At 46.8% G+C, this 14253-nt stretch overlaps 1 protein-coding gene across 1 annotated transcript in view; it reads right to left on the reverse strand.

Annotated features, from left to right (window-relative positions):
• Positions 1 to 14253, reverse strand: part of mid2 (midline 2) — a 127647-nt gene that overhangs the window by 79839 nt on the left and 33555 nt on the right. Inside the window, 1 exon segment of the mRNA XM_084332027.1 lies at positions 10980 to 11806. Within this exon segment, the coding sequence (XP_084188153.1) occupies positions 10980 to 11750 (771 nt within the window). The 5' untranslated portion in view covers positions 11751 to 11806.

Consider the following 14253-nt stretch of genomic DNA (forward strand, 5'->3'; position numbering starts at 1 on the left):
CAAAACCGGAAAATGTAAGGGCGGTCAGGTGGCGTAGCGGAGATTGCGTTCGTCACAACACCGGAGACGCTGGTTCGCCTGTTCGAATCCAGCTCACAGCTCCGGCGTTGTCACCAGCTTGGCTGGCCGTTCACACTAATACAATTGGCTGTATTAGAGGGTGGGAAAGCTGGCGGGGTGGGTCCGGGTTGTTGTAAACAGCGACTCCTACAGTTCGGTCGGGCGCCTGCTCAGCGCGATAGGATCTAAGGGGGGTAGTGTGATCCTTCCACACGTTACACCCTCTCAGTGAGAGTCCGCGCTGCCAGGTGAAAAGAAGCGGTTGATTGGCTAGACGTGTGTCGGAGGAAGCACGTGATAGCCTCCACTCTCCCAGACCGACTGTGGGGGTAAGTGCGCAGCGACCAGGAAGGGGATTGGGAATTGGCATAACGACTAACATTGGGATGGGAGTAAATCGGAGGAAAAAGGAGGGGGAAAAGATCAATAATAAAAAAAAATTTAAACAGAAAATGTAATTCCCTCCGGACATTCGGGCAGTGTACAAATTTAATAAAAAAAAATTTATTTTGAAAACTACCAGATTTTATCCGACGGTAACATCACCGCCCTTTTCTCTCGCCTGTGCCTCTTCAACGGGTGACTCGTGCCAAATCTCCTCTGCATAAATCGCTGCGACAAGCTAGCAAACTGTTATGTATTGGGTTAGGTTTGTCCCAGTGCTATTGCCAGTACTCTCACCTCCAGTTGGCACGTTGCGTTTGCGCACCTGTGGTTGTTATGATTTGACTACCACGAAGTAAAGTCACGTTACTAAGTACAGTAATGTACAGTACCCTCTGTGTTGGATTATTTTCTGATTTTACATCGCCTGATTAACCAATTAATAAATTGAGGACGAGGACAACTAACGCAGGCAATGAAGCCTTCAAAACTGCTTCTGCACATTGAGACCAAGCACCCTGGATTCAAAGTTTTTTTAAAGAAAGAAACGTGAGCAAAGAACGGGACCAATAGATGGGACCATCTCGTTGCAGAGAAACAAGCTCAGGCTCCCACTGATTCTGCGTTATGGTGAGTTGTATATTTCGTTTAAAGGGGAACTATCTTATAAATGGCCCTTTTTCAGTGTTTAGCATTGTTTCCTAGCTATGTGGACTTATATTAATATGATCTATGTCTCTAATTCTCATATTGGCGCATTCTTCCAATTCTCCTCTCACAATATTCACCCTCACTGAACTGAGTCATCTGAAAATGTGATGATTTGTGATGTCAGAGAGACTCAGCTGCATGATAATGTGGCAGATGCCACCAGGCCACACAGTGGTTTAGGAGCACAGCCTCAAAACGGCTGGAGATCTTGAGGTAGAAAAATGCTGTTTTTGAGGACTTGATTAGAAATACAAAACAATGAATTTAAAAAATATATAATTACAGAGGTGTTCCATAAACTCACAGGAATTGTGTAAAAGTGCCCAGATAGTGAAAGAAATAGTAAAATAGTTCCCCTTTAACTATAATACGTTGAATTCCATATAAATGGATAGTTTATTACGGAGCTGCCACACCTTGAAGGCCGGCCCATGAAAATAATGCCAACATTAAACCGGTCCGTGTGCAAAAAGGGTTGGGGACCCCAATCCATCCACTTGTGCAAGGCGAAGCTGTAGGCTAATAGGCCCATTACATTTTTATATTATTCCCTTATTTTCAAATCTTTTTCAGTCCAAAATAAGTATATACTACGCTGTAACATATGTTGTTATTGTTAGGCTACATCATTAAATGCACCTGCCTGTCGTTCATGCATTGAAATAGATATGGCAGTTTTTTAATCATTTGTCCGACAAACAATCATAATCATTCCGGACATTCTGGCCGGCAGTTTAAAATCCTAGCGCAACCCCTGGTGTGCATGTGTATCTATCAAGACATATAGAAATTCTACTGTAATCCCTATGTGTCCATGTGTGTGTGTCTGTGTGTCTGTGCGTGTGTGTGCATGCGTGGGGGGGGGGCACAAACTGCATACACACTTGTAGCTATGTATCCAGCTGGGGAACATTACCAGGACAAGGGGCGCCGACTGGCCAGCTCTGTCGCACTGTCCACTGGAAAGAGGGTAGGCGGACCATCCGTTTCTAGAGGTTCATAAAGAAGAGACCTTGCCTGCTATATAACACGCACCAGCGGCCCTCTCCCATAGGCTTTAAGAGTGGGACACTGGGGCCCAGCACCGCAAGCCCCTCTGCTCTGCACGTCGCTGACACCAGGAGGGCACACAGTCCAGAGGGTACTGGAGTTGGCAAAGTCAGCCCATGGTCACTCAGCCCACGCAACAGCAGTACAGTTACCCAGGCTGAAAACGCCACAGTCTGGACAGGGGTGGCAATTCCTGTCACCGTGCATGGCGGTGTGAGTGGCGCGAGGGCTGTTTGTGTTTTCTTCGGTCATGACGTGCTTTATCAGGGGGGTGTGTCTTGGATGGGGATGTGGTATGGATTTGAAAGTTGAATTTGCCGCCGTTCGATCACCACCACACTCATCCAGCTGCGTGCTTCGGGTCTTGTGTTACATGGCGATATATCCGGTGAGCGCCATTTGACAGGCCTCTCCGTCAAATGACCACATCCGTTTCTGAACGGTCTAGCACTGAACAATAACAGCTGATGGTGCCGATATTGAGCCATACTGTATTGTACCCATTCTGCAATAAAGTTTTCATTCATTCATTCATGGCGAAAATGATTGATCACCATTGTAGCCAACGAGCGTCCGCTCCGAAAGAGACTGCAGCCGAGCGGGTGAGAATGGGGGAAGGTGGTGAAAGTTGATGAATAAGTCCGTTGTTGTGACTCGAGCGTCAGAATGAATTGAAGTGGATGGCCATCTTGGATAACCACACGGTTTCTTTCCGGTACACACTTTACCAAAACGTTTCTCAAGCACTCATTTTTGAATGGATTTTTATAAATGCTGGAACCAAAAAACGGGAATCTGGCGACAAGTCAACACAAAAGTAAGGAGAAGATTTTTTATTTCAGTGTGTTCAAACCTCTGTTTCTCTATTCACTCAAAGTGATTTTCCGTTATTGACTTAGCAACTTCAGAATGTACCTTTCAAAAGAGACAGACTCATGCATGTTCTATAAGTATAAAATATAAATATAGGTATGCAAATCGCTTTAGTTTTCTGCAAAATGGGGGGTATACTTAAGAGGTTAAACGCATATTTTGACCTACTGACATTAGCCAGGATATTAGCTTGTATCCAGAACATTAATGTGCACGTAACACACCAATGCCTTTTTATGAGTTCCCAGTTAATATCCACAGTCCTGGCCATACGCCCACATGGGATGTGTCTGTGTGAGATTCATATCTTGGTTTCTTCGATTGTTTGTGTCTCATAGCCAGACACGCTGACTCTCCATGCTATATGTGTCACTGTCAGGGAGAGAGATAATGGTCTATGTGTGTGTGTGTGTGTGTGTGTGTGTGTGTGTGTGTGTGTGTGTGTGTGTGTGTGTGTGTGTGTGTGTGTGTGTGTTGGGTGACCAGAGATTCACGGGAACGGAATGCGAAGAGAAGAGCAACATCTCTGTCCGGGCAGCTGTGTGTCCAAAGAGACAGGGAGACAAAGAGACAAAGAGACAAACATGGGAACGGCATGTTTTAGAGTTCTGGAATTCCTCTCCAGCGGCAAACATAACACAACACAAGAGTCACAGAAATTAATTTCCAGCCTTCCCACCAGAGATGGCCGGGGGAACTGCAAGCCTCTCACTCGCAAAACACAGATTGATGAGCTCCATGCCAGGATGATGCATTATGCAGCCAAAAGCATAAGAAATGGGACGCCGCTGAGCTTGTTTGCTGTCGACTCTCTAATCTACATCGGTAATAAGCAGTGCTGTAAGTGGCAAGATAAAAAAAAATGTGTAAAATATCAGTGATGACTGTACAGCAAACAGCCAACAACATAAAACAACAAATTATTTGATGCTCAAAATGATGATTAAACAGAGTTCCAGTCGGTCTACCGGCCACTGCATCCCCGGTAATAATATGCCTTTTAACGTCAGTAGATGAACATGAGACGAGAACCAACGTGTCAGTGTTTGGATTATGGATCTGACTCACCGTGGTCTGGATGTTAAAACAACGACAGCTACAAAGAGAAAAAGAAGCTCCACATTTCGCTCACTGCACCCATGTGTCTACATGTATCCAGAACGTTATACTTGTAACGTAACATATTGAATTGAAATGTAATGTTTTTGTTTATACAAAATAAAGGTTTTAAGGTAGAGTAGCTAATCACTGCTGTGCTATTTTAGTATCAGGGATGAACTGGAGTTGCGTGTTGTTGACGATGCAGACGTGCCGCTCCGCTCCCAGCAGCTCACACTGACTCCTGCCCCTGAGGACTGTCCCTGTCTGGCAGCCCGCAGCAGGACACACACACACACACACACACACACACACACACACACACACACACACACACACACACACACACACACACACACACACAACACACACACACACACACACACACACACACGTGCATACACACATGCATACACACACACACACACACGCGCACATGCACACACACACACATGCATACGCACATGCATACACACACACAAACACGCAGACACACGCAGACACACATGCACACGCACACACATGCATACACACATGCATACACACACACACACACACGCACACACACGCACGCACATGCACACACACGCACACATGCATACACACATGCATACACACACACGAACACACAGACACACAAACACACAGACACACACACACATGCATACACATTCAGACACACATAAACACACACACATACACACACACACACACACACACACACACACACACACACACAAACCACAACCCACTCTGTTTCTACGATAACCTGCCGTGACATATTTCCACAGCACATGCATCATGCATCATGCATCGACAGGACACAGGCCTGGACAAATGCAGGCACTTGGCACACAATGATGCATACAACTTTTGCTCGCATGCACATACTTGGACACAGCAACACAAAGTCTCATGCATAGACACATGGACACACACACACACACACACACACACACCACACACACACACACACACACACACACACACACACACACACACACACACACACGTGTACACATGTACACGCGCGCCACACACAGACATACCGTCTAAAAGCTCTCTACTACAGTATGTCCTTGACGGGTCCATCGGCATGGCTATGTGATGTCTATCACACTATCCTTCAGATGCAGCCTTGTTTCCCACGCACTCAGCCCCTATCACTACCACACATTGCAGACACGCACATACACACCAACATACACACATACATATATACATACTGTATGGAGGCGCACGCATACGCCCACAATTACGCACAACCACACACGTGCGCACACCACACAATTGCATGCATGCCGGCAAAGATGAACACAAATTGTACATACACACACACACACACACACACACACACACACACACACACACACACACACACACACACACACACACACACACACACACACACACACACACACACACACAAAGACACATACCTACATACATACCCACACTCCATATTGTGATAGATCATGTCACGTGAGAGAACCAGACAGTTCCTATCACTACACACCATTGCAGACACGCACATACACACCAACATACACACATACATATATACATACTGTATGGAGGCACACGCATACGCCCACAATTACGCACAACCACACACACACACACACACACACACACACACACACACACACACACACACACATACACACACACACACACACACACACACACACACACACACACACACACACACACACACACACACACACACACACACACACACACACACACACATCCATGTTTTCCTGTGTTGTGGGCACATTCCATTATACTTTGAATTGACCACTTATGCATAGCATTTGTGGGGCCAAAAGTGATTTGTGGTCTATTGTGTGTTTGCTACACAATCTGGACCCTACCCCTAAACACTATCATAATAACCAGGTTTTGTCAGTATTTAACTGCGTTTTGGATTATGGCTGGATTACTTGAATAAAGGACTGCATTCCTTCTTTGTCTGGGAGCTGCATTTTATGTAGCATCTAATTGTTAATTTAAACCAGTATGAATATTATCTGTGTCACTTTAGTGCCAACCTCACGCACTCTGAGAGGGAGAAAACGAGCGAGAGGGAAAGAGGTAGAGAGAGCAGTCGGGAGGAATGGAAGGATGTTGTTCTCAGAAAGTTGCACGCAGTTTACAAATGCCATTACTAATGGTGAGTGAAATTACATTTGTCATATTTGTGCAGTTAACATTATGCACTAGAAAGCATTGTGTTGTGATGATGAGGAGCAGTGTTGAATTATGGATGATCGCTGTGTGTATGTCGTGCCGGTGTCTGTCTGGTAGATGGATTTGTTTTGCATTGTGGGCATGTTTAAGGCCGCGGCTCTTAAATAAAATCGTGTGAAAACGTGAGAATAGCCAAGCAATAACTAGAATCACATTTTTACTGTAAGCTGCGCTGTTGTTCCTATGCATACAAATGGGTAAGCCTGAGTGTGTGACATTATGTACTGTATCTGTAGCTCATTTGAAGTCACACACGTCACCTATGTTTGTGTGTCACAGATGTCACCGGCTCTGCGGGGCTCGAGCTAAGATGTCGGCTCATTAGCGCTCCGCAAGTGCACAGAGTTCCAGCATGTCAGTGTTAACCACCGGCGGTCATGTGACTGGAAAGGGTCCATTTATCATTTGATCTATTCTGACTCCTCTTTCCTCATCTTTCCCCTCTTCTATATGCGTCACCGCTCTCTCTCTCTCTCTCTCTCTCTCTCTCTCTCTCTCTCTCTCTCTCTCTCTCTCCCTCCCCATTGATCTCTCTGTTCCTTTCCTCCTGTCAATTCCTCACTGCCTGCACTAAATGTCCTCACTTTCAGACTTTCCACCTTTATTGCAGTGCATCGATAATATAATAAACTACACTGCTACGTGTAGGTTTTCCTAATTCATGTAGCGCCTCCGAATCAGTGAAACGATACACGATCTGACAGAAAACAACATGAGAAAATGGATCACCATTACAAACCACAGCGCTGTTGATGTGGCCCCGTCGGTGACACTTTGACCTTGTTGTTTGTCCAGTGTGATTACTTAGCAGCCCGTTCTGCGGCTGCCGGCCAGAAAACCCTCAAGTAGCAAACAGGTTTGTGCCTATTATTCATTTAGACCCCACATGATGGAGAAATAGGGTCCATATTTAAAGATACCGGAATTCTCCTTTAATACAGTACGCGGTTTGTGGCGTCACATCACAGGGTCCACAGAACCTTAACTTCCAATAGTCACAGTTCCAGTCCTCACCTGCACCGCTCCGAGACGTCTTTCAAGTCCTTTCAACTCAACACGCAAATTGACATGTAACAGGAATCAACCAGACGACCGCTAACTAGCTGCAGAGGAGAATTAAACTAGCTTCATGGGGTGTCAGATGTTGAGCTGCCTTTAGGCCATCATCTGCCGCCGTGTTTGCACATTATTCCCCCATCGTCCCCCTTCCTCCTGAGACGCACCGCTTCATCGCCTGCGGGGGAGAGCGGCTTCTCCACCTAATCTGTGAAGAATCATTTAGCGCCACGCAGCTCCCGGCGCGCCGCGCACAACGCACACAAGATGCGGCTGTGAATTACATGGAAGCAGGGTTCATATGGAGGTCAACATGCTCGTCACGGGGGTGGGGTGTGAACCCTGCTCTCACCGAGGCGATGGAGCGTGAGGAGGATGTTGCCGTTAATTGCTGCCGTGGATCGAAGGTCAGACAAGTAGGGCGTGGTAGGCTACGTCGAAATATCTCTCCCTCTCAAAATAAAAACAGTCGATAACAATGTCATTATGCACAGCACTGACAGCTCAGAGTGCTTATATGGTGGAATGAGAGAGAGAGAGAGAGTGCAATTATATTTGATTAGATCAGATTCAAATATATTGTCATTATACAGCACAAGTACAGTACAACAAAAATAAGTTTGGCATCCAACCAGAGTGCAAATATAGCCACAATATACAATGTACAGGACCAGGTGATTAAACTGGGTACAGAATATACACATTAGTACTACTGAGTGTAGTGCTAATCATAACACGTAGCCTACAGAGTTGTAGTATAATATGTGCAGTGATACAGGTGTAAAGACAGTATGGTAGTAGTCATACCACCAGCAGCAGAACTGCAGCAGCAGCAGGAATGAGCCTACTCACTGTATTTGACAGATACTCCACGACTAATGTCAAACCTTGTGTCATTCCTGTAGAGAGCGTACATATATGTGTGTGTCGAGAGGCACGTGGCCTTCCCCTCTGCCCCTGGAACCCACGTCGCCTCGGATCGTCTATACATATCAAATATGACATTCCTCCGACGGAGGAAGATTAGAAGTTACCCAGCGGCTGCTGCCACTGTGGCGCTGAGCCGCGGCTTGGACCGGCGCTGGTCCCCTCCCAGGTTTCGAGGGAGATTGCGGAGTTCAAAGTCAGGGAAGTTCAAAGCCTCAGCTGGGGGAACGTTCAAATGAACCACAGCCAGCCATGATGAGAGGAGGCGGGAGGAAGAAGGGGGATGGGGGGGGGGGTTTAGCCGCTTAAGCTTTCTCCGGCAGACTCCGGTGGAGATAGAGCGGCACGGGGAGAAGAGGAAAAACAAGTGTTTTCTTTTTCTTTTTTAATCCAGGAGCAAATTAAGATAAACCGCTCACCCCACTCGGTTCTAAGACAATGAGAGGTGGTGCAGAGCAGGCGGGAATCCTGTTGGGAACACTGGTTCAGAGATGAAAGTGAGAACATAACTGTCCGCATGGGTTAATCATTTTACGGTGCATAAGTAACAGGATGGTGTTTTCCACCACGAAGATGAAACTGATTCCACCGGCATATCAGGGATGTGAGGTGTCAGAACATCATGTCTGATGTTGCGCTAATGATGGGGAACAGGGTCCAGTGGTTAAGACCCCTGCCTCTGGGACCACATGTTCCACCCCCTGCTGTAGCCTGGGATCCAATCCCACCACAACGTTCCCTTCTTGCCCGCTCTGCTTCTCTCAGTCAGGACTGCCTCTCCCTTTAAACGATATTGGACAGCCGACTAGATTCATTCTATTTTCAGAGAGAAAGTTGATTCAGATTCTGTCACACAAACACATACAGTGAAACGCCCAAACCAATCAAATATCCCAGTGCTATTTCCTGAGAGAACAGCAGTCACAGAGTAGTGATCATCCAGCCCTGGGACGGAGTCAGTAGCCTGTTCTCAGGTATTCTCTCCCCTCTCGATGTACAACAATGCCATTCATTTAACACAATTAACCTGGATCAACGTTCACATCCCAAGACCCATGGGGTTGCAAAACATCAATGGAATTTCCTCAATGTGGGGAACTATGGAACAAAGCCTTATTTACAAGGGATCACGTGTCAAATGGAAACATTGTCATGTTACATACAAAAAGGCGACGTTATGTTATGTAGAGTGCGGTCCTATTATGTTGCTATGCAATACAGGGACAATGAAAACAAACAGTTTCTAACTTCAATCTGTAACTTGACCTTGTCGTAATTTTCTCAATAATAGGGAAGGAATCTCAATGAAACTACAGGGCCGATCCCTCGAAACTAGATCTCTACAGGGCAAATTCCTGCCTATGGGTCACGCATTGATATCAATGAGGAAGGTAAAACCACAATTTACACGTTCCCATCACATTATACGGGTTGGGAAAGACTTGCTGTCACTTAATCTAGGAAGTGGAAATCCAACTTGAATATTCACGAATTAATTTACACCAAAAATCCATGTGTGATCTAGTTATTATAAATCTCTATATACATAACAAATGGCCTTCTCACACAGGGATTTCCAACGTAGGCCTAGTTATTTAATGTCAAGCTAATTACTTGGAAGAAGCATCAGTCACAATGCTGAAATCTATCTCACAACACAGATATTGGGAAAACACATTATGCTTACACACCAGAGATGCAAGAACCCACATATACACAAAAACACATGCACACGTGTCAGCTTTTAGCCCCGGCTAACGTTAGCGAGCAGCTTTAGGTCTTTAGTGTTTAGTGTGAATTAGCTCCAGCTAGCGCCTCTCTCTGTTGTGTTGTTCCCGCTGACTCAGCAGGCCTCTGCTCTTTGTAGCTGGTCAGCAGGGAGCACATAGCGTCTGGAAGCAGAATGGCCACAGGGAATGCCAGCTCATCGACTATTATAATGATGGACTCTCTATCTATCGCTCTCTGCTGCGCGCTCTCTCTCTCTCTCTCTCTCTCTCTCTCTCTCTCTCTCTCTCTCTCTCTCTCTCTCTCTCTCTCTCTCTCTCTCTCTCTCTCTCTCTCTCTCTCTCTGTGATATGTCTCTCTCTCTCTCTCTCTCTCTCTCTGTGATATGTCTCTCTCTCTCTCTCTCTCTCTCTCTCTCTCTCTCTCTCTCTCTCTCTCTCTCTCTCTCTCTCCATAGATTGTTGAACAAAGGTTGGTAGGATTGTGTACAAGGGGAGTGTAGTGTAGTGCACACAATAATAACACTGCCCGGGGGATTGATGGATTAAAACGACAATTTGCTGCACATTTTTGCAAGGTTTGAATGAGAGAAATAGGTGATGCAAAAGCAAAACTTGTTAAGTATTTGAAAATAACTGAATAACTGAAGCTAAATACTAAATTATCGATACCCCTTTCTTAATCCAATCCGGGGGTGAGCTGTTACTTACCTTGCCCTTCTAAAGCAGAGCAGGGGACACAGCAAAACGTAAGGGCAGTATAAAGAAACATGTTGATATAGCACCATATAACACCACATGCACTGTGAGCCAGTTGAGAGGGCACGTGAGGGGACTGACCTTGAGCTTGTCGAAGCGCTCGCTGAGCGAGGACACCTGGTGCTCCCGGTGGCGGCCCACCAGCTTGCAAAGGGCACAGATGAGCTGGTCATCCACCAGGCAGTACATGTTCACCTTCTCGTTCTCGTGCTCCAGACAGGTGAGGCCGCGCAGGTGGGTGTCCGGCACGGGCTCCACCAGACGGTGGCTGGTGAAGGGCTTCTTGTTGGGGTGTGTGGCGCGCAGGCAGCGGTCGCAGTACGACACCTCGCACGTCACGCACGTCTTGACCGCCTCGCGCGGCGGGTCCTGCTCGCAGAACTGGCAGCTGATGCGCGGGTCCATGGCGGCCGGGCTGTGGTTGGCGTTGCTGTGGTTGCTGTGTGAGTACGAGTGGCTGGACGTGGCCGGACTGCCGCGGGCGCTGCTTCCGCTCGTGCTGCCGCCGCCGCTGATGGTGCCGCTGTAGGGCCGCTGCGGCTGCAGACGCCGGCACTCGGTGGGGGAGTTGGGGCCGCTGAGGGAGGCTTTCTGGAAGCGGTCGATGATGTTCTGGAGGGTCACATTGCGCTTCAGGCCCTCCAGGCCGCGGTGGTTGAGCGTGATGACGTAGCGACAGGTGGGGCACTGGAAGGCCGAGATGGAGTCGAGGGGCTTGCTGGTGGAGCAGTGTGAGACGAGGATGCGGTGGGCGCAGTTGAAACACAGGCTGTGGGCGCACGGCAAGAGCAGGGGGTCTTCGAACAACTCCAGGCAGATCGGGCAGGTCAGCTCAGACTCCAGTGTTTCCATCTTCAGTTGGACCGACCTATAGGTGACATCAAATCCCACGGAAGCTGGCCAGTCACCTGCCGGGAGGGAGAGGGAGAGGATAAGGGCATTGGTAAGAGTCAGAACATACTTTGATGAAAGTAACCCTTCAGCAGGTTCTCAGGTTCTGCACTAGCATCACTTGAAGAGCAACATTTCATGACATAAAGAAGAAGAAGAAGAAGAAGAAGAAGAAGAAGAAGAAGAAGAAGAAGAAGAAGAAGAAGAAGAAGAAGAAGAAGAAGAAGAAGAAGAAGAAGAAGAAGAAGAAGAAGAAGAAGAAGAAGAAGAAGAAGAAGAAGAACAAGAAGAAGAAGAAGAAGAAGAAGAAGAAGAAGAAGAAGAAGAAGAAGAAGAAGAAGAAGAAGAAGAAGAAGAAGAAGAAGAAGAAGAAGAAGAAGAAGAAGAAGAAGAAGAAGAAGAAGAAGAAGAAGAAGAAGAAGAAAAAGTGAGAGGGGAAGGGAAAGGAAAGGGCAAGATAATAGCAGAACGATGGCAGATCGATGAGATATGCTGTTGGGAGTGGGGGAGCAGAAGGAGAATAGAGGAATGGGTTGAAAATGGAGGGACCAATCCATCACAGTTAAACCATGACTGCCCCTCTTACCCTCCCTGTGTATTTAACCACTCACTCACTCTCTCAGAAACCACCATTTAATAGAGTGGAACGTCCATGTTACATCGTTTGTGTCCAGCGCTTTAATGGCACACACAATCGACCTTTCTCTCCTCCTTTTATCAGGCTTCAGTTCTGTCTCTACAGCGTATTTGACTTCTTTGAACTGTTCTCTGTTCTTCCCCTCACGTCTCCTTCTCTTCACTTCAGCTATACCCCCCCCCTCTCCTCATCCCTTCAGTCATCCAGAGTGCTCAAGGTTGAGGTTCAGTGTGTATTATTAGTCAGCTTGACCTCTCTGAATCCCAGTCACGTCCATCATGTCTTTGTTTCCACTGTAACTTCTGACACTGCAGCTTCACAATTTTGATTTAAATACATTTGAACTGCAACAGTGTATTGCCATGTATTATCAACCAATTCTAACGCCAGAGGAAGCATATTAAAGTACTTCACTCTTCTCAACAGAGGGCCAATCCCGATGTACTTCCTCAACCAACTGTATAACCCTAGAAACCAGATTCACCACAAGCTACTGTACAACAGAGAGTGAAAACAAAGTCTGTGTGAAAAGAAAATCGAATCTATCAAATAGATTTTTTAGATCGACGTCCCTTCTTTCCAACCCTTCCATGACTCAGCATCTTGAGACATCTCTATCGAGCTTCTTCCCGGGTGGCCATGAAACCACTGGCATGAGGAAAACGCCAATAAAAAATAGACAGCCCAGCACACCGTGGAATCTCTCTGCTTTTAATGAGACAAACCAGGCACCGTGAAACAACGGCATTAAACCCGACCAACACCCGGATACCTGACATGGACAATTCCATTACGGAAGGTGATGTTGAATGGGGTTGGGGTTTTAATGGTTGACAACCCATGGATTACACCTCCCTCCGGGACGTCAAGATCTCCAGTCCTTGAAATGTATTGCCTAATATCTATTAATGATATATATTTTAATGCTTGCATATATGAAAACCGGTGGTCTTGGGTAATTCATTGCGCAGAGTATGGAACTAATGTTGCCAGCATGGGTTTGGGGTTCAATTCCCACCGGTGGGCATACTGATGAATGCACTCATGGCGCTGTGTGGTGCTTCGGATGAAAGCATGCACCATCATGGTATATGGTACTACTGCATGTGATCAATCAATCAATCAATCATATTTATTTATATAGCACATTTCACATGACGCGTGTCAACCAAAGTGCTGTACAGAGGGTACACATAGATACATAATGACAAGAATCACACTCCGTTTTATGGGAGGGCACACAGGCAAACACATAGGAAAACAGGGCATGAGTCAGTGAACGGGAAAGGCTAGTAGGTAGAAGTGGGTTTTGAGCCTCGATTTGAAGGCATCTATCGAGGGGGTGAGCCTAATGGAGGTGGGGATGCTGTTCCACAGTTCAGGGGCTGCGATAGCAAAGGCACGGTCCCCCCTGAGCTTGAGGTTAGACCTCCGGACTGTCAGGAGCCTCTGATCGGCTGACCTGAGGGACCTGGTGTTGGAATAGGGGGATAGGAGGTCTGAGATGTAGGAGGGGGGGTGACCATTAAGGGCTTTAAAAACAAATAGGAGAACCTTCAAATCTATCCTGTAGCGTACTGGGAGCCAATGAAGGGAGGCAAGGACAGGGGTGATGTGGTCTCTCTTGCGGGTTCCGGTCAACAGTCTGGCAGCAGCGTTTTGTACCAGTTGTAAGCGGGACAGGGAAGACTGGTTAATGCCTATATAGAGGGAGTTGCAGTAGTCTAATCTAGATGAAATGAAGGCGTGGATGACTCTCTGAAGGTCTGCAGGGGAGAGAAGGGCTTTGAGTTTGGCAATGGTGCGTAGTTGGAAAAAACATGCCTT

This window comes from Notolepis coatsorum (genome assembly GCF_963971535.1).
Source record: "Notolepis coatsorum genome assembly, chromosome: 16".
Lineage (NCBI taxonomy): Eukaryota > Metazoa > Chordata > Actinopteri > Aulopiformes > Paralepididae > Notolepis > Notolepis coatsorum.